This window comes from Crassostrea angulata, chromosome 7 (genome assembly GCF_025612915.1).
Source record: "Crassostrea angulata isolate pt1a10 chromosome 7, ASM2561291v2, whole genome shotgun sequence".
Taxonomy (NCBI): Eukaryota; Metazoa; Mollusca; class Bivalvia; order Ostreida; family Ostreidae; genus Magallana; species Magallana angulata.
The window spans coordinates 25,778,991-25,797,584 of record NC_069117.1 but is presented as its reverse complement, the minus strand read 5'-3'; the positions used below and the strand labels follow the sequence as shown (position 1 = coordinate 25,797,584).

Here is an 18,594-nt window from a genome sequence, read left to right as displayed (position 1 = left end):
GATAAAAAAAAAAGAATTGAACAAGAAAGATCCAAATTCTTAAGATTTCAGCACCACTAGTACTTTTGTGATATTCTCTAATTCGAATGTGATCCGAGAAGGAAAGTTGATTTGACTCTGTGGGGATTAGCTGATTATGATACAAGTTACTGTGAAATGTCATGTAGAATTCACCACATCGCCTGGATAACATTAGTTATATTGTCCAGTGCTCAAGGTAACCTTCAGTTTGACATCTTACTTGATTCAGTGTATAGTTTTAACAACGTAACGTTTTAGTCAAGATGTAACATACAGTTATATTTCTTTAGCATTCAAGGAATGAATTTTTTTGAAATTGTATTAATTAAAAAATGCATTTGATTAACTGCTTGTAGTAAGATAACAATGTATAATTATGCATTTATTCAAGAAATTAATCACATAAACTCTATTTAAGTCTTTTTATGTAATTCCAAACCTTTTTTCCATCTTTTTCAAGAAATTCAAAAATAACTCAGGACCAAACCTATTTATTGTAGATGTTCTGGCCCTAGCATGGATAGAACAGCCAGCGGACACAAACTCAGTCATTGGAGGCGACGCAGAGTTTATCTGTAACTTCTCTGGAGCTTCCCTGTCCACATGGACTCGTCCCGGTGGGACCCTGTTTGTAAACAATGTGTCCATGACCACAGATTCACGGTTTTCCATCACTGGACATTTCAACCTCCATATCCGCAATGTTAAGAAAGAAGACCAAGGGGAGTACACATGTACCGTACAGAATCTTCAGCCTGTTGGGAAAGGATATCTCAACGTATACAGTAAGTTGTACTTAGTGAATAGGGAAAAGATATCTCAATGTATACTTTAAGTCGTTCTTATACAGTCAGAGAATATGGAAAGGATATCTCAATGGATGAATAGGGAAAGGATATCTCAACATATACAGAGTGTTGTACTTAGTCAGTGAGTAGGTTAAGGATATCTTATTTGTAATAACATTCAGTGGATAGGAAAGTATACCTCAATGTATAATGTCAGTTGGACTTATAGTCAGGGAAAGGATAACAATGTTTGAATAGAGAAAGGATATCTCATTACATATAGTTGAGTGTAGTTATAGTCAGTGGAAAGAGATAGGATATTTCATTGTATACAGAAAGTTGTTCTTATAGTCAGTGAATAAGGAAATGATATCTAAATGTATGAAAGGAGAAAGATATCTCAATGTGTATAAAGTAAGTTGTACCTATATATACAGTCATTGAATAAAAGTCAATATATACAGCAAGTTTTATACTTAGATTAAATGAAGAGGGCAAAATATCTTGGGTGTATGCTGTTAATTGTACTACAAAAACAAAATAGAAGGTTGTTGTAAATTGTTTGATGTTGTGTAAAGTCAGGATAGACACCTCTATTTTTAACTTCAAAAAATAATTGAGGAATTGATACAGAATAAGAAGGCATGGAGAGAGTCTGATATCCCCATAAATCCTCAGAAAGAATTTCAGTCTGGGAAATAAAACAGTTGAGGTTTTCTTAACTTAGATATGGTTTTTCAGTGGTGAGATTGTAATCTAGGGTATTTTGTTACATTTAGTGGTTGATGAAAACAAAGAGTTACTGATGTAACAGCATAATGGCTGAGGTAACTTTATATAAAGAATACAGTTCTGCACAGCAGACTCTCTGTTCAATGTTCATTGTGTGACCATTTCAAGCAAGTCTCATAAGCTAGCTCTTTGAATGCTTTGCCACTTGTAATTGTTTTATATAGTTAACCCTTGTCAGTGGGATGTCATAGACTTGTCTGTCACTTTTCACACTTTATCACTCAAGTATGTCTGACTGCTAGGTTTTCTTTTTATTTCTACGCTGAGCAATTCAGATAAATACATTGGTTTACTACCGGGAAGGCAGGGTAGTTTTTTTTTAGAGAAATATAGGGAGTTTATTTTAAAAATCAATGAATGTATGTTACATCATTTTCTTCATACACCATGAAAGAATTGGAATTTGTCAGAGGCAACTTTCATTGATAGTTAATACTTTAAGATTGATTGGGAAATAATTATGTGGATTGGCTAAATAGTAGCATTAATAATAAAGACTGCATTTCATAATTTGTTGTGTTTGTACATTTATGGGTAAGGGGTTCACAAGAAATCCACAAAAATTAAGCTATCACAAATTCTAATGCATATAATTTCACAGTATCATTTTTGAGAAATTTAGCCACTACTGAATCAAATGAGATTAACAATGTAAAGGAGATACAAGAACTATCTGCTTCTATTCCAGTTCCTCCACACAATATTTCTGTTGTAACCAACGACACCAGGCCATCACAGATTGAAGGAGACTACATCTCCCTGACCTGTTCCGCCATTGGAAACCCCCGCCCGGAGATCACATGGTATCGAGAGGATGCCCAGTTACTGGACAGTTCCATGACCCAGATCATAGAGCAGCCGTCCATCGGACACGGAGATATAGAGACACAGGTCACCAGTCAGCTGATCATAAAGCTCCAGTACACTGACCATAACAAGAACTTCTACTGCTCTGCTAGGAACGAGGTCAACCTCAATAATCCCAGCAAAGTCCCTTTCCTAGTACAAGTGCAATGTAAGTGTATCATCATTTTGCACTAAGTTTTTATTATTCCTTTATTAAGTAAATGTGCAATCTAATTAGTGCATCGTTTTGTACGAGGTTCATATTTTTCTTTTCTGGGACAGAATTAAAAAGCATTATTTTTTTAAAAAGTTTATACATTTCAGAATGGGTTTTTTTAAGTTTTGATATTGTGTAGGCTTTGATAAGCATCAGATTGAATATGTATAAAAGACAAGGAAATGTGTATTAAGCAATACTGTAATGAAATTATCATTCACAAGAGATGAAAAGAAGTCAAGTATGTGATTTTATGCACTGGAGCAAGCTTAGAAGAATCTGCATCAATAAACCTTGGAATGATGCAAATTATTTGAGGAATTGAAGAGCATGGGATAACTTGGTCTTTTTTATGTACAGATAAACCCCGCATTACCCTGGAGCCCTCCCCCCTGAACATTCTCCTTGGATCATCCAAACAGCTGAGATGTATCGTTAGTGCTAATCCAGTAGTTTCCAGGGTCAGATGGCAAAAAGACACCCAAACGTTAACAAGTAAAAAGGATTTCTTTTTTACATTCTCTTTCTCTGAAATTCCTGGTAAATACATATCATTTGTCAAATTTTACAATATAATTACTTGTGGTATATTTTTTTTCTTTCACTGATTTGGTTTTGTTTTCTTTATATATTTATCGCCTGATGAGAAAGCTGATTTGTTTTACATCACATTCAATAATGCAATAAAGTATTATACAATGTTGCAAAAATTGTATTTTTACACAGTGTTTTACTTATTTAGCAAATTGTTCTGTCAAGATCCTTCAAAAACTACCAATGATATTTATTAAATAAACATTGTATGTATATTTGAATGCAATAGCTGTTCTGTAATGGTAATGATGATTTCTTGTTTCACATTACAGACACGGACGTAGTGCTACCATTTACAAGCGTTGAGAGAACAGCTGCCGGCCATTATACCTGCTCTGCCTCCAACATTGTCAATGGACAAACCTTGTCCGCCAGCGACAGTACCACTGTCAGGGTCATTTGTGAGTACAGCATTGATTGCCACTGTAAATTCCTAATTAAACGTGAAGAATTAATATCCGCCTAAAATCGCGAGAAGCGTCCTTCGCGGATTTAAAATCTCACCATTATTTTCTGAGAGTTGAAAACTAAGAAATAAGGAAAAAAGTTCAGCGTTTGCAATTTTATATTCTCGCAATTTGATACAAACCAGCGGGATCGCGGAATTAAGTACTCGGGTAATATATGGAATTTACAGTATTCAGCTTTTATTTTTAGTTTATGTAGTATCAGTTTCTTTTAAAAATTTCTTATTCATTTGAAAATAAGATTAATTAAAAGATTTCTAGACCAATCAGTTCCACTTTGATCTCACTGTTGGAGTGTACTTTGTTCAAAAACACTACTGATTTGACCTCCTATATGTGTACTGTTAATATGTGTGTACTGTTATTACAGATGAGCCTGTTATCACCGTCCCAGCCACTGTTGTAGTCAATGAGACCGGTGAGCTACACCTTCACTGCGCCGTGGACGCCAATCCTCCACCCTTGTCGGTGAAATGGAAGAAGCTGGACAATTCCAGGGAGTCCATCTCCGCCAACTTCACAGCCTCCCCGGTCACTCAGGCCTATGCCGGGAACTATACTTGTATTGTGGTGTATCGACTGGAGCCTTCAGGGGGAGCTCCCATACAGGATCAAAAACTGGCCTACACCTATGTTCATGTCCAGTGTTAGTATTTGCCTTCAACTTCATGAATATTGTTGGTCTTTGTAATGTGTCAAGGCAGAGGCTTAACTTGATAAGTTGGTTATGTTTTCCAATAAGGGAAATACCTTTAATATTCAACCAATATTAGTTAAAATCCAGACTGGTCAGTAGACTCCTCAAATCAACTTCAGATTATAAAATAAATGTACATGTATCAATATATCTAATTGGTAAGGTCAGATGTCATCTATAAAGTATTTATGTTGACAATCAACAATGCACCGTTTCGTAATTTAAGGAAAAATACACAATGCTGTATGAAATTATTATTAAGATACATAAGAAATAGTTTTAAAAATAGTATACTCAAACTGGCAATCGTCTGAGATCGAATTGGGTCGTTTAACAAATAAAAGAACACAGTGATGAATGACACATCGCATATTGATTGGTTTATATGTTCCCAAATTTTTTAACAATAAATAAATGAAAGATGCATATTATAATCAATATAAGTAAGATATCGAACATTTCAAGGAACATAAAAGGGGGATATTCGTAGTCTTCCATATTCTTTTCACACATACTGGTAATCAAAATATGCTGGTACTGTTGTCTATGCCTATTTTGCCTTTTCTTTCAGATAAACCTGGATATTCTTCAATCAAAGCTGTCTCAAACCCTGTGAACATTGGAGACACCCTCTCTCTTACCTGTTCTGTCTCCAGTCAAGGTGAGTGGATAGGGGCAAAAGAGAGATAACTCTTTTTAATCAGCTGACAAAAATACATCTGATTTTTGATCAGTTTTACTTTGGTGCCTCATTAGAAGTTAATTTCTTTTGTTATTCTAGGATACCCAGCACCTAAGTATAGGTGGAAAAAAATAGGAAGCAATGAAGTGTTTTCTGAACAAGGAGCCACACTGACAATCGATTCAGCGAGATTGAGTAATAATGGCCAGTATGCCTGTACTCCGTTTAATGTGGCGGGTGACGGTGGTACATCTACCATCATTGTAGAAGTGCAAGGTATGGATTAGGGACAGGAAATATATAAAAAAAAAAATTAAACAAAGCTAATTTATTCAAACTTTTAATTTTGCGGTTTCACCATTTGATTGATTCTTTAATACAATAACTCCAATTCTTTAGTTTAAATACCGGGTAGACGGAAATTTTTTTTAGGTTAATTTGAATAAAGGTGATATTTTAGATTATTGAAAATTGGGGAGTGTTGTATTTTTGTAATGATTAAAGTGTGATCAATGATTTCAGAGCGCCCACAATTCGTAGAGTATCCCCCCACCAGCCAGACCATCTCGTCTGACCAACCCACCTACTCCGTCCTGTGTAAGGTGAGGGGACTCCCCAAACCCAGGATAGAGTGGCTGAAGGATGGCATGGTCATCCAGTCAGGGCCCCAGTACAACATCACAGAGTCAGTCACCCCCGTGGAAACCTACAGCAAGCTGGTCATCTCACAGCTCAGATTTGCTGGCAAGTATTTCTTTATTTTAGTGTGTTAAAAGGGAGGTAACTCTATCTCACCAACAGAAAAGACAGAAGATCATTAAATGTTCTCAGTGATTGATTTATTGATGAATGTTCATTTTAGATAAAAAAAAAAATTCCAAATTCATACATTTAGTCTTGTGCATGTTTATAACAGGTACTCAGAGGCAAGGTTTGATGGTAGATGACATTGGCAATTTCACTTGTCGAGAATTACTGGGAGGGGAGCAACACAACCTAGAGCTTTATATAATGTGTAAGTATGAAAGGGCATTATTTCTTTGATGTGTAAATTAATAGTTGATTTTAGGATTCTTTATCATTAATAAGAGATACCAGTAATAAAAGTTCTATGAAGACAGATTTAAGTTCATTTTCGAATTTGTGCTCCTGGTAATATTTTTTTCTCCACTTTACAGTCAAACCATCTGTGGACACTGATGAGAAGGTGGCCACCACAGTGAACCAGTCAACTACCATGACCTGTAGGGGTAGAGGCTACCCTGCCCCCACTTTCGAGTGGTACCGAGACAACAAGATCATCCTGACAGGGTCCCGGTACACAGTCGACCCCACCACTCAGGTGGGCCCCACTGAAGCTGTCGGCTCTCTGTCTATCAGGGATGTGGTAGCAGGGGACTTTGGAGCTTATGTGTGCATTGCTCAGAACTCCAATGGCCAAGCCCACAAAACTGTGCTCCTAACTGTTAAAAGTGAGTATCATAGCAAATCTTTACCACTAAATGAAGGGTTGTCCCTGCTTTATCTTGTGAGGGTCAGACTGGATTGAATACCTGTGCCAGATAGCTTAGTTGGCAGAGCTTCTGACTTGAGATTCAGGGGGCCTGAGCTCTAATCCCGTCTGGTCCATTTTTTTCTGCCTTCCTGTTATAATCTAAAGAGCTTTAAAACACTCCACTATGAAGGTAAAAGGATTTTATCCTTTAGTGTTCATTCTCTGAGCTAAAAAAACGATTAATAAACTTTAGAATAGTAAAATTATGCTGAAAGATAGTTAATAAAACAGGTAGAATTTGAGTACCACTGTGTAAAATGTAAAGTAACCAAGTGATATAATAAAGAGAAACATGAATTGGGTCTGACTAAATGTCTAATTGTTTTACGTATGCTCCCATCCGTGAATTTTCATTTCAAACTGACATTCTTGTATTCTCCTTCAGATCGACCAGAGGCTCCCTACAATCTGTCTGTGATATCTTACACATGGGAGTCAGTCTACATAGGCTGGACCCCAGGGTTCAACGGTGGGGAGACCCAGTCCTTCTTTATCCACTTCACCAGTAGTGTTCCTCCCATTTACACAGGGGAGATAACTGTCTCACCACCAGCTGCCACTCGTTTTAATATCACTGGTAAAACTGGTTGATTTTGTATTTTTTAAGCAAAACGACGTTTCATCTTTTGTATTTATTGTCACTTTTGTTGATGCATGCACCTGAAAAAAGAGAAAGGTCATGGGATTTGATAGTTTTTAATCTGCATTCTTGATCTTCTTTTGACAAGGTTTAATGCCTGGAGTGGCCTATCAGTTTTTCGTGTATGGGAAAAATTCATTAGGAAAGGGGAACAACTCACAAAAACTAATTATCAAGACCAAAGGTGAGTTATCTTTCTTTGACCATCAATATCACTGCTTTACATTTCAAACCCAATTGAAGAGCAAATAATGATCGCTTTTCTTATTATATCTTTCAGATTTCGCATTCCCATTAGTAAAAAATACACCGGATTACTCAGCCGAAAACAAAAAGTTAAAAATTCCATTTACACTGAACTCTACATACTGTGTCAAAGTGAAAATAAGTGTAAATGGAGGGAGCACGTGGCAGACCATTCCAATGAGTGGCAAGGAGTGTTTCCCAGCCAGCGAAGAGACCGCGGAGCTGAGTCTACAGAGTGACAACATCAACCGCCTCAATGTGTCCATCTGTCTGTCGGTTAGACCGGACGTCTGTGGGGTTCACCTGGCCGCATCAATCAGTAAGTACAGACAGTCTTAGTCTTCTGATTTGTCAGCAGGTGCATGTACCACGGTACTTAGAATAATGCATCCATAAATTAAGTACTATACAGGCATTTGTCAGGTAACAGATACTTGTTAGATTGTCTCTTGGATGCAATCGGTAATAATGCGATTTTCACATAAAATCAACAGGTATTGACACATGAAAAATTAGTTTATTATATGTTAAGGGTTTCTCTTTCCTTAATTGCTTCTCAAAATGACTGATTATTGGGGTTTTTTTAATAAATCAAATCCATTTTGCAAATGATGATGTTGCTTTTCAAGCACTTTAATACACTTGTAACATCATGGAGAAGGGTATGGAAATTGGAATTATAAGATCTGTTTATCTTCTTACTGGTATGTGATGTAAGGTAGATTCTTTTATGCATAGATTAGTTAGAACTATACAGCTGTTTATACGAGAATGAATTTGTAAATTTTAGGTGACTCCCTGCAATATGGTTTCCAAAGTAAGTGACAGCAATGTTGAGATGTACATTTTATGCAGATTATTTACTCTCGTGTCTTTTTAATGAAGCTGAGAATATTTATTTTTAAATCAGATGTCAGCTTTGTGTGTGTGCTCTTCTCTGTAGAGTTTTACTGTATCATATTATACACAGTGGTTTATTCCTTTGTGGCACTCAATTTTTCTGAAGCTTGCTAACAAAATGTGGGAATATTATGAACTGCTTTAATTCTGTACATTGTAACATGTATGGAGTTTTCCTTTGTCTTCTTTTGATGCTATACACTTGTAGCTTACAGCTGCGTATATAATATCATTCATGATAAATGTTTTTAAAACAAATTTGAATAAGTGAACATTAGCCTAGAACATTTATGACTCTCCCCTATTGGTTATCCATATAACTTATTTTTTGTTAGAGCAAAAAGGTGGGTTTTTTTACTGATTATCCAGAAAATGTATCATATTTTTGGGAAAGAGAAAAGCCGTATTTTTTCAAAATAATTTAGAATACCTGACATTGAGCACTTTGTGGTGAAGGAGTCTTATTTGCTTACAGTTTGTACATGGCTACATAGATAATTGTAGATTTAAGTTAAAACGCATTGCAATAATTTGTTTAATAGTTTTCGACATTCAGAATTTGTGTAACATTGTGGGAAAATTGTCACGGTAGCTGAAAGGTCTCCCGAGATAGCACATGCAATGGTAATAGGGTATAAGCTTGATTTAATTGATGCAATTATATCTCAATTTTAAATATTGTTTACTATTTAAGTAGCGTGAAATGTTTATTCCCATGGTGTTTTTACAACATGGTTATGTGTTTTGTGGGGTTTTTTATTCCATCAAAATATTATTTACATGTTGTAAAAGGACGTTTTAAAAATTCCCTCAAGTCTCTAGTAAATTGATCCATGATGCTATAGAAAGACGTTTCAGATCGAACATTCTATTTTTGTAAAAGGGGAGGACAGGTTTTACCTGGTAGAAAAGCACCTTGATCACCTGGATGTTTTGATCATAATGTGACAGAAGGGGGCCACATGCGGGATATGCAAATAAGGATATTTATTTTTGGCCACATTATCAACACAACATTACTATATTTCACAATATTTTATACACTTGTTTACTATACAAGTTAATTCAGAGAAAAATATTGCTGAGCATTTGTACATGCTATATATTAATTTGTCGAGTACCCCGTGTGGCACACATTTATTTTATTTCAAGCTCATTCGCGAAGCAGGCCTTTACCTGACAAATTTGGAATGGGAAAAATGGCTTCCCGTGAAAATAAGTAATAACAATAATCAGGGAGAGTATTATTAGTCTTGCTGGTGTTACTTATTGGTTTGATTATTAACGGTAGACATTGTGTTACACCTGTACACACAGATATTCTTGCGCTCGTGGAGTTGAACTGCGGGGAGAGTTGTGTGAGCGAAGCGTCAAAACTGGAGCACAGGCAGTCGTTAGAAGTTAATGTTATCTGATTCTGTAATCACTCTGGCGGATTGTTTGTAAATGGACAAGCTTTTACCCCGGGGGCAGATTGTCTACGATCGGCCTGACCATCCTTGTAACAAAGTGTAAAGGAACGAACCATACCTCGCCGTCTCGGGGGAGATTGTAATGGATTTTAGAACCTTTAGTCTCTAGTGCAGTATTGGTGAATTGATGCTGTGAATGCAATTTATTAATTAAGGACTGTTGCGCGAGGGATTCCCTGGGCAGTATTTTTACGGTACTCAGTGTCTGGTGATAACAGTTTGTGATCAAAGAGTCATGTGGCGTCCTGAAAATTTGACATAAAGAAAATCGTCAGTGTAAAAACCTTCCAAAGAGATCTTATTGAAAAATGTCTGGTAAGGGTTTTTTCTTTGTGAATTGTGAATTTTGAAGGAAGTCTTGTTTTGGGGGGTTTTTTGAGAGATGTTTTTCTTTGTTATTGTTTATTTATAACAATGTACATGTATGTATAGTGTATACCTCACTATGTATAATTTCTGCTGCAAGCCTTGGGCTGGGGTTAGTAAGTGTATGGTGCAACGTGTGAAGTCATCCTTTGTCACAATTCCTTTACTGATCCTTAATTAATACAGTAAGGATAATCCCTTATAATCAGATTATCTTGGTTTCTTTAAGCACCAGGGTCTCCATTTAATTTTCACCAAAACAGCTTTGGTGTCTTTTCCTGTTTTTAAAGGTCTGTTTTAAATTGTTAGCAATTGTATAAAAACCTGACTCAAGTAATTGCTTCTGAACACAAGGTTCCATAAAAATAATGTGTCAACTGAGTTTGGGAAGAACAAAAAGAAACATTTTAGGTTTTTTCTTCACTGAGGTCTAAGACATAGGGATTGAGAACGTACAAATAAGCCAAATCAGTGGAGCAGAAACGAAGAAGATCAATTGAAAAACATTCCTGTTTAATGGAAAAATAAAATCTGGGTCAGTGATCAAGTGGAAAGGTTTGTTGCTTAGGTACAATGTAAGATGTCAAATTGGCATGTACCATGTGAAGAATTAGCTAGAGAGATGATAGAAAGGGACATCAAATGTGGTCATTCTGACATCAATTAGTGCTGCAGGTTAAGATTTTACACTTGTTTTCCCTTAGATGACAAGTTGTTATTCATAACCTGGAAAAAAAGATGCATGTTGTGTATTTGCAGGATGCCTGGAGTCAAAAGGTCTTTGCACTCCATTTGCTTTGGAGATGAAGCAAAAAGAGTGCAAGTCTGAGTTTTTTGGGGTGAGAAATAATTGATGATAGCAACTTGTCTTGTAATGGGGTTTAATAATCCATCTCTGCCAAATTTCTCCTTTGCAGCTTGTACAAATAGCACTGTTTAGAAAGTGCTTCAGAGTGCTAAGCAACAAGGGTTGGAGGGCAAAGGATCTGTAGATTAAAGACTGTTCTGTGCATAATCATTTTGCAGTCACTGACATTTTCCAAGTGATAGTAAAAGGGGATGACAAAACAAAATTCACATGGCCAATGGAACAAAACATTTGTACAGGTGCATGCACAGAAGTCAGTGACACCATTTATTGGTCCACTTGACGGACGTTGTGAAATCTGTGGTGAAACTTTTATTGATGGTCTTATAAGAGGTGGAGGATATCAGGTGCCAGGACTGTTTACACATGGAGCCTTTAGAAACACAAGCTACCCAAGTGGTCAATGTAAAATCGTGTTGACACAAGGGATAGCTGTTTGTAAAGGGCTCCAGTGTAGTAGAGTGAGGCATGAAGGTCATCTCCAGATGGCAATGTTCCAACATTGACAAAAAATCTTTCCCCCTCATCCTTCTCCCAACACTTCCCTGCTGCTTGTGTATATGTGTTAAGCTCAAATTAAACTAAACATGTGAAAGTGTGTGCATTAATTTTGGTTTCTGGAAGCACTAGGAGTCTGTCAGCTAGGGAATGGGGGAGAAGAGGGGGTAATTCCTTTGTAAGTGTAGGAGTACCGGTACTTGGGAGTTAAGCATGTTTTTACACTAAATGACACGACAACTAAAGGCATTTATTGTGGTTTGACCCACATAACAAATAAATAGGAACAGAAATTGAGATTTACCTGGTACAAGGGAAGTGATGACTCATAGGATCAGCTAGGGTTCTTCCGTCTACCTTACAAAGTTGTGTATCCTTTAAAAGTATTCATTACATAATCTGACATTAACAATTCAGCAATACAAGCTTTCCCACAACTTGAGCTAGGGTTTCTTGTCTCTGTTTATCGGTATTGGGGTTATTTGATGGATAATTTTCTGTAAATAATTAATGTTGTCCTCCTTTTTCCCCCTGTTTGGTGCCCCATTTTCTGTTCAACACATGGACTGAGGTTTTTCTCTTGGGGCTGCCTTTGTTCAACAAATTCATTTGAACAAGATGAGTTACACTACAGAAAGTGGAGTGAATTTAGTTAAAAGTAAGTCTGGTTCCATTATTGTTTAGAATTTAAGTACTGATGTGATTTATAGGAATTTATAGCTTATATTGTTGGTGTGATTCCATAGAAATGACCATGGTGTAATGGCCATTAAATTCACTCACAATGAGTGATCTAAAGATTGTGTGGAGAATGAATATGTTTTATTGATTTTAAACAGCGTGCATTTACTTAGCCATCATTGGGGAGTGATGCGCTCTTTGTGTTGTGATATTTATTGTCAGATATGCCAGTCATATTATAGCCTATACTGATGTAAAGATATATAGTATGTCATGACAAAAACTTTTGAAGGAACGAGTGTAGAATTTTAAAAGTTTGTTGACAGACTTTAAAGTATTATCAGATTCTATTAAATTTGATATGTAAAAAAAAATGAAAGAAAAATATTTATTGCTGTATTGTGATGTGGGCTGAGACGTTGCTTTCAATACTCTCCCTTCTGATACGACTTCTAATGTTGGTTAATTCTTCATCAGACAATACATCGGTTTCATCTAACTTGCTTTCCCAGGCTTAGATAAAGGAGAGAAAAAACTCTGACAGGTTTTATTATGTAAAGTGATATGAATATCAAGTCATGCTACACCACTCTGGAAGAGTGTTCAATTTCTGTCGGCAACTGATGAAGCGTGGGAACACAGAAATAAAAGCTTCCACAAAATGCAAAGTAGAGGTTGCCAGCTTTCATTGTCCCAATTAGGATCTGTCATACTTGTGTTGTTAGGGGGCTGAACAAAAAATTACAGTAATGTTTGGGCTAGCTGGGGCTTTTTCTGTGGAATCGATGACAGATTGACGGGCTCTGTGTCCTCCGTGTTGTCTGGGGGGACCTGCCCAATATCACTGTTTACTTTAATGTTCATAAAATTCCCCTCTTATGTTTGTGTCTGATTTTATCTTTGTTGCCAAAATGTAAATAAAATGGAACGCAAAAAGAATAAATGGTAGTCTAAAAACCAGTCTTGAATGAAAGATATGGCATTAAAAACATACCCGGTAACTTTTTCAAAGATTTGAAATATGAACTTTACCTTATGTATTGCACTTATAATGCAGATATTGAAGGAACACTTTTCGTGCAGTAGTATTAGAACATAGATAAAATAGTTAGATGTGTTTTGTTGACATTTTTCTGCTTTATTTATTAAACATGGTGATTCATGTTTGTGCTTTGTTGTGTTTTGTAGGACAATCTCAGAAAACCGATCTGACGGAGACCGAGGTGATCATCATTGGAGTCATCTGTGCCGTCATCCTGCTCAGTCTCATCATTGTACTCATTGTCATCATCTGTCGCCGTAGAACAAATGGTAGGCGGCCTATACACGTAGATCCTTGTAGCTCGTCCCGGTATTGACTATTCACTGCTGGAGTATATCTGTCTCACGATCTACTCAAGAATAGAAAAAATGCACACAAGTGTTGCAGACTACAGATATTGTGGACTGGTTCTGTTTGTTTTGTAATGAGAAGTAGGGTTCATTTTTTATATCGATATCTAAAGTAGATACTTGTTAGGTTATGTACATATGTATGTATTGAAATGCAATGTTTTGTTGGAACACAATAATCTCATTTTGTTATTTTTGTTTTCACTTGACAGCAAAAGACTACGGCAACTCATCTACAACTGTAAGGTAAGCTGCCTTGTTCTGGGTTTGTGGGGTTTTTGTTTGGTTTAAATAAATCATATTACAACATTTAACTGATTGCTGGTGTGAAACTTAATCTGCCACTGACACAAAAGATTGATTAACATGAGAAGCTGTTGATTTTTAGGGTGTTACTTTTCCTCCTGAAGGCTATTGTGTCCTTGTAATCAGGAAAACTGAAGCGAAAAATGTTTTATATCAACAGAAATGTTCTCTTTTTTCCCCTAAATGATGCCTAATGATTTCCTCCTTCTTTTTTAGTCGGCCAGTGCCCAATCTTCAAACCAATGGAAATTCAGTAGGACCACCCAAACCCCAGAGGGGGCCCGACAATCAAGGTATAGATTTCTTCCATCTTGGTGGTGTGGGTGTAGCTGGTAGTCGTGGTGTTAGTCACTATAGTAACCATACATATTGTGAGTACAACTAACTCGGATTGGTCCAAGTCATGGGCAGGATTGGTCAAAATTTCATCATTGCATTAAAACAAAAAAAGTCCAATTCAAATTTTATCGATAAACTGAAAGAAATGTGTTGTTCTATACGCATTGATGTGAGTGTCAATTGTTTTGCATGATTTTATTATTTGCCATCCTGTCTTTGACTGGCCATGTGAGCACGTGTGTTGCATGTTTTATTATTCATTATCCCTGACGAAGAGTCATCTCTATGTATACAAAGTCTAGCTTAAGCCCTTGAATAATTAATCCCATTTCTATGTTGTACATTGTACACACATGCTTCTTGCCCAATGTCATTAACACAGTGAATTCAAAAAACATATCGCACAGTTCAGCATTTCATTGTCAAACGACTGGTAGCAATTTGCGGTGGAAACTTTTTTTTTCCATGCAGTCATTGCAGCTGATGAATTCTAAATCCTTGCAAAATGATGTAATTGACTACCAGGAAAAAATGCTTCCAATATTACAGCACTCCATATGTTTCGTTTATATTCATGTTATTAATGTCTGCACAGCATGGGATATATCACTTTAATGTAGCATAGGAAAATTAATTTTGTATGCTTGCTTGCTCCATTTTGCTAGATAGGTTTTCTCTCCTAATTTTTTTTCTGCATTTTTCATGTAGATTTATAAGAAACATTTATGATACATTTAAGAATGAAAAAGCACAAAGAATATTCAATTTGTAAATTTTATCCAATGGAACTGTATATGCATGATGGCGTATAAATTTCACGTGATTTTGGTTTGATGCACGTCTTTTGACCTTTCATTTGACCCCATGTTGCAGGTTCACTTGGAAATGGTTTTGATCCACCACCACAATACCAAAGTGTCATTAATAATGGGAGCATCCCCCTAGATACCTCATATGATTCTCAGTTAGCAAAATACGAAAATGAAATGAACATGCGAAATATGCATAGTAAGTATCAAGTCCAGAATCCATGCTTTCTCTAAGGGCTGTGGTTAGGCTTTTATTATAGCATACACATATATATATTGGGCTACATAGGCTAAGCTTACTTATAGTAACTGGGAAAAACGGTTAGCCATATTGGATTCAGATATCTTACTGTGGCGTTCATTGTTTGTCCCCCCACAAGACCCCCCTTTCCCATGTCATTCATCATGTTTTGTGCTGTATTTGGTGTGTTTTAATGTAGTTTTTGTTGTTGTGGGGAATTTTGAACTCATGCAGACTGAGTAGTACCAAAGTAGAAAATAGAGAAGAAACATTGATATTTAAGAATCATTTACTCACAGACATTTTCATTTATATGGAGTCCATTATGATGTAATTTTTATAGTTCATTCAGCGCTGCATAGAATAATCAGATTTTGCCTGTTTTCATGAATTGATTTAATTTTAATGGAAAATACAGTACATGTTATTTCTCTTTCAATTTCAACATATAAACCTTTCGCCTTTTCATTTTCTAGATTTAAAGAATGAGGCCTATTATGGAGTTCACAATGGTAAGTGTTTTTCAAAAAAGATAAAGTGTTCAATTTATGTAATGGTTTCTCCAGTCCACACATTTTTCATAGAATTTTGAAATTAGAACCCAAAAAAAAATCTTCAAGGGATTAATCAGGAATAAAACAAGCTGGTGTTATCTTTTACATGATAAGCTGTAAATTCCACTGCCAACTTCATTCCAATCTCTTTCCAACTAATAAGCAATGAAAAATGAACTTCCTACCAAGTTTCTATGTGAAAAGATTCATAGTTGTCAGGCAAAATAAAAAAAAGAATGTTGCATGACTGAAAGTAAAGCCAAGTTCTTTTGAAGGTTAATGCGAAAAGGTTGTTATCCTTCCAATATTTATCACACAGTATTTTTTCTTATCGGTAACGAAATATACACTGTCACTGATATTTACATTCCAAAAAGGATTGTCATATTTCATAGATATCAGATTCTCATGTTGAAGGCAATGACTTAAAAAGCAGCTTTGTATGTGTATTGAAATAAAGTGTTTATTCTCCTAAAAAGGTGAAGAAATAGAGCATAAATGTAATCTCATTTCGTTGTCTGTTGTAGGTTCTCCCTCAACACCAAGGAAAGACCCACATCATTTTCTGGAGGCACAAGACAGAAAAGACCTGTCTAAGGGGGGTCAGGAAAGTGGCTACTCCACCCCCGAGGGACAGCAACAGAAACCCAAAAAGGTCATTTACGAAGTTGTTGTATGATGTGTTCTCCCGTCTTACACTTCCTACTTCATCCAAAAGATCAACCAATCAGAACAGGAGGAGATGTCATGTGATTTTAAGACAGAACTGATCTGCAGGTTGAAATGGTCAAGGTCAGATAGAACAATTCCTTGGGAATTTGACCTTGAACTAATTCTAGTCAGATGACATGGCAACTCTTGAATTGGTGGCCTTTATGAATGTGACCTTACTGAATGTTGTGAACCTCATGTGCTTCCATATTCTTGGGATGTAGACCATCACCATTTTGACCCATCATTATGGTGTTGTCTATACTGAGGCCTTGTGGGAAATAACTATGGCTGACCTTCCAACTATTCAAAGATGGTGCTTTTTTCCCTCTTTTTCACTGTGGATGTATCCTGCATGTGTATACAGACCAAAACATGATAACCCAGTGCAATCAAAGTACATATACTGCTATATGCTGTATGATCTCGCTTTAAAAAGGAACAAAGTGTATTCACTATTACTATCATATGATATGTTTGCTTTTTCAATGTGTATTTTTATGACACAGACTTTTGTTCAAACAAAAGTGAGAAAAATAGACAAGGATGTGTATTGGTGCTACACACGAGACATGTATCACATAACTACAGTACTTCATTGAAACATTTCTAAAACATGGAGGCACAGTATAACATGGTCATTGTCATCATTTCATACTGCATATATTGCCATGGCAACTAGAATGAGTGATAGCTCAACAGTGAGTGCAGGGGGTTAATGTGTGTTTTTGGAAAAAGTGAGAGATTTCCCATGAAATTTCAATTGAAAGACTTATTTTTCTATATTATGTATATCTTTAAATACTCAAAACTGCAATAAACTTGCCATGTACTAGAGACAATATTGCACAGTTCTAAAGTGAAATTTGAGACAAAAATTATAGTTTTGGACTCGCTTGACAAATTGGAAGTTTTAATCTTTGCTCTTTTTTAATTGTGTTTTATAGAAAAGATTATTTTGACTTGGTTTATGATGAAATGTAGAATGCAAGTTGACTGCAGCACAAGAAGAATATATGTGTATTGAGGAAGAGAGGGAGAAAAGAATGAATGAATTTGTATATACCGGTATTGTGAGAGATGGATGGAGAGAACGAAAGAGGAAATCAAAGACTAAAGTGCCCACCTGTGTAGAGTTCAACTCTTCATTAATTATCATTTCCTGTTAATCCTTTGTTAAAGGTGTATCTTGTATTTCAACAACTGACTCTGGCTTCCACTGTAGAGGAATTTCTCTGTCTTATACATTGATGTTTAACCAAAGAAAACTTCCTCCAAGAAAAATGTAAAAGCTGTTTCCAACACTGCCATGTTATGTAGCAAGTATATGAATTCCAATGATAACTGTTGTAAAGAAGGATGCTCTTTTTTATTGCATGATCTTTTGTATTTTCAACCTGTTCAAAAAACTTTTAGCTTTTCAACTTTCTTTCATTTAAGTTCATCCTTTTTAGAAGTCATTTGTCATTACTATATTTTAGAAGTTGTGCAAGAAAGTTGTATTTATAATTATTAAAGTTTATTAAAACAGTCTCTGTTTTTAAAAATTGCATATTATTACCGGTATAAAATATGAAAATAAAACTGTAAAAGGAAATTTCAAAGTCATTAGAAAGGATTCTGGTTTAGATCACCATTTGCATTTATTAAACAAGATTGATGGACGTCCTTTTTTGACGAAAAATTGCAGAAAAAGAGTCCTATATTGAGGAATATAGGCCGTTATTTTAATTATTAAAATGATAAAAGCTCATGATTTAAAAAATCATAACAAAATTATTATGATTGTCACAGTATGAAATTCTTAGCTTGCTTGCTTACATCATACTGGAGTATAAAGGATTTATTCGGACAAAAACAAAGAAAAGGGGTTTTATTTTAAGTAGCGTCCATGACCTTCAACATAATCCCT

General features: G+C 35.8%; 1 protein-coding gene across 8 annotated transcripts in view; it reads left to right on the top strand.

The window, feature by feature from the left end:
* The window catches only part of LOC128156698 (hemicentin-1-like), a 36,976-nt gene extending 18,763 nt beyond the window's left edge, over nucleotides 1-18,213 (top strand). For 5 of the 8 annotated variants that reach the window (XM_052818943.1, XM_052818942.1, XM_052818944.1 and 2 more), the window contains 21 exons: nucleotides 1-217; nucleotides 522-806; nucleotides 2,290-2,616; nucleotides 3,025-3,159; nucleotides 3,531-3,659; nucleotides 4,096-4,371; nucleotides 4,994-5,083; nucleotides 5,204-5,380; nucleotides 5,627-5,848; nucleotides 6,021-6,119; nucleotides 6,283-6,576; nucleotides 7,045-7,236; nucleotides 7,388-7,483; nucleotides 7,580-7,864; nucleotides 8,336-8,362; nucleotides 13,519-13,641; nucleotides 13,935-13,968; nucleotides 14,245-14,399; nucleotides 15,241-15,375; nucleotides 15,894-15,929; nucleotides 16,499-18,213. The exon at nucleotides 1-217 is cut by the window's left edge and continues 36 nt beyond it. In XM_052818943.1, coding sequence (XP_052674903.1) covers nucleotides 157-217; nucleotides 522-806; nucleotides 2,290-2,616; nucleotides 3,025-3,159; nucleotides 3,531-3,659; nucleotides 4,096-4,371; nucleotides 4,994-5,083; nucleotides 5,204-5,380; nucleotides 5,627-5,848; nucleotides 6,021-6,119; nucleotides 6,283-6,576; nucleotides 7,045-7,236; nucleotides 7,388-7,483; nucleotides 7,580-7,864; nucleotides 8,336-8,362; nucleotides 13,519-13,641; nucleotides 13,935-13,968; nucleotides 14,245-14,399; nucleotides 15,241-15,375; nucleotides 15,894-15,929; nucleotides 16,499-16,650 — 3,330 coding nt within the window. In that variant the 5' untranslated portion in view covers nucleotides 1-156 and the 3' untranslated portion in view covers nucleotides 16,651-18,213. The remainder of the gene's footprint in view (nucleotides 218-521; nucleotides 807-2,289; nucleotides 2,617-3,024; nucleotides 3,160-3,530; nucleotides 3,660-4,095; nucleotides 4,372-4,993; nucleotides 5,084-5,203; nucleotides 5,381-5,626; nucleotides 5,849-6,020; nucleotides 6,120-6,282; nucleotides 6,577-7,044; nucleotides 7,237-7,387; nucleotides 7,484-7,579; nucleotides 7,865-8,335; nucleotides 8,363-13,518; nucleotides 13,642-13,934; nucleotides 13,969-14,244; nucleotides 14,400-15,240; nucleotides 15,376-15,893; nucleotides 15,930-16,498) is intronic. The other 3 variants (XM_052818948.1, XM_052818947.1, XM_052818949.1) reach the window with 3 other exon arrangements.
* Nucleotides 18,214-18,594: the final 381 nt, after the last annotated feature.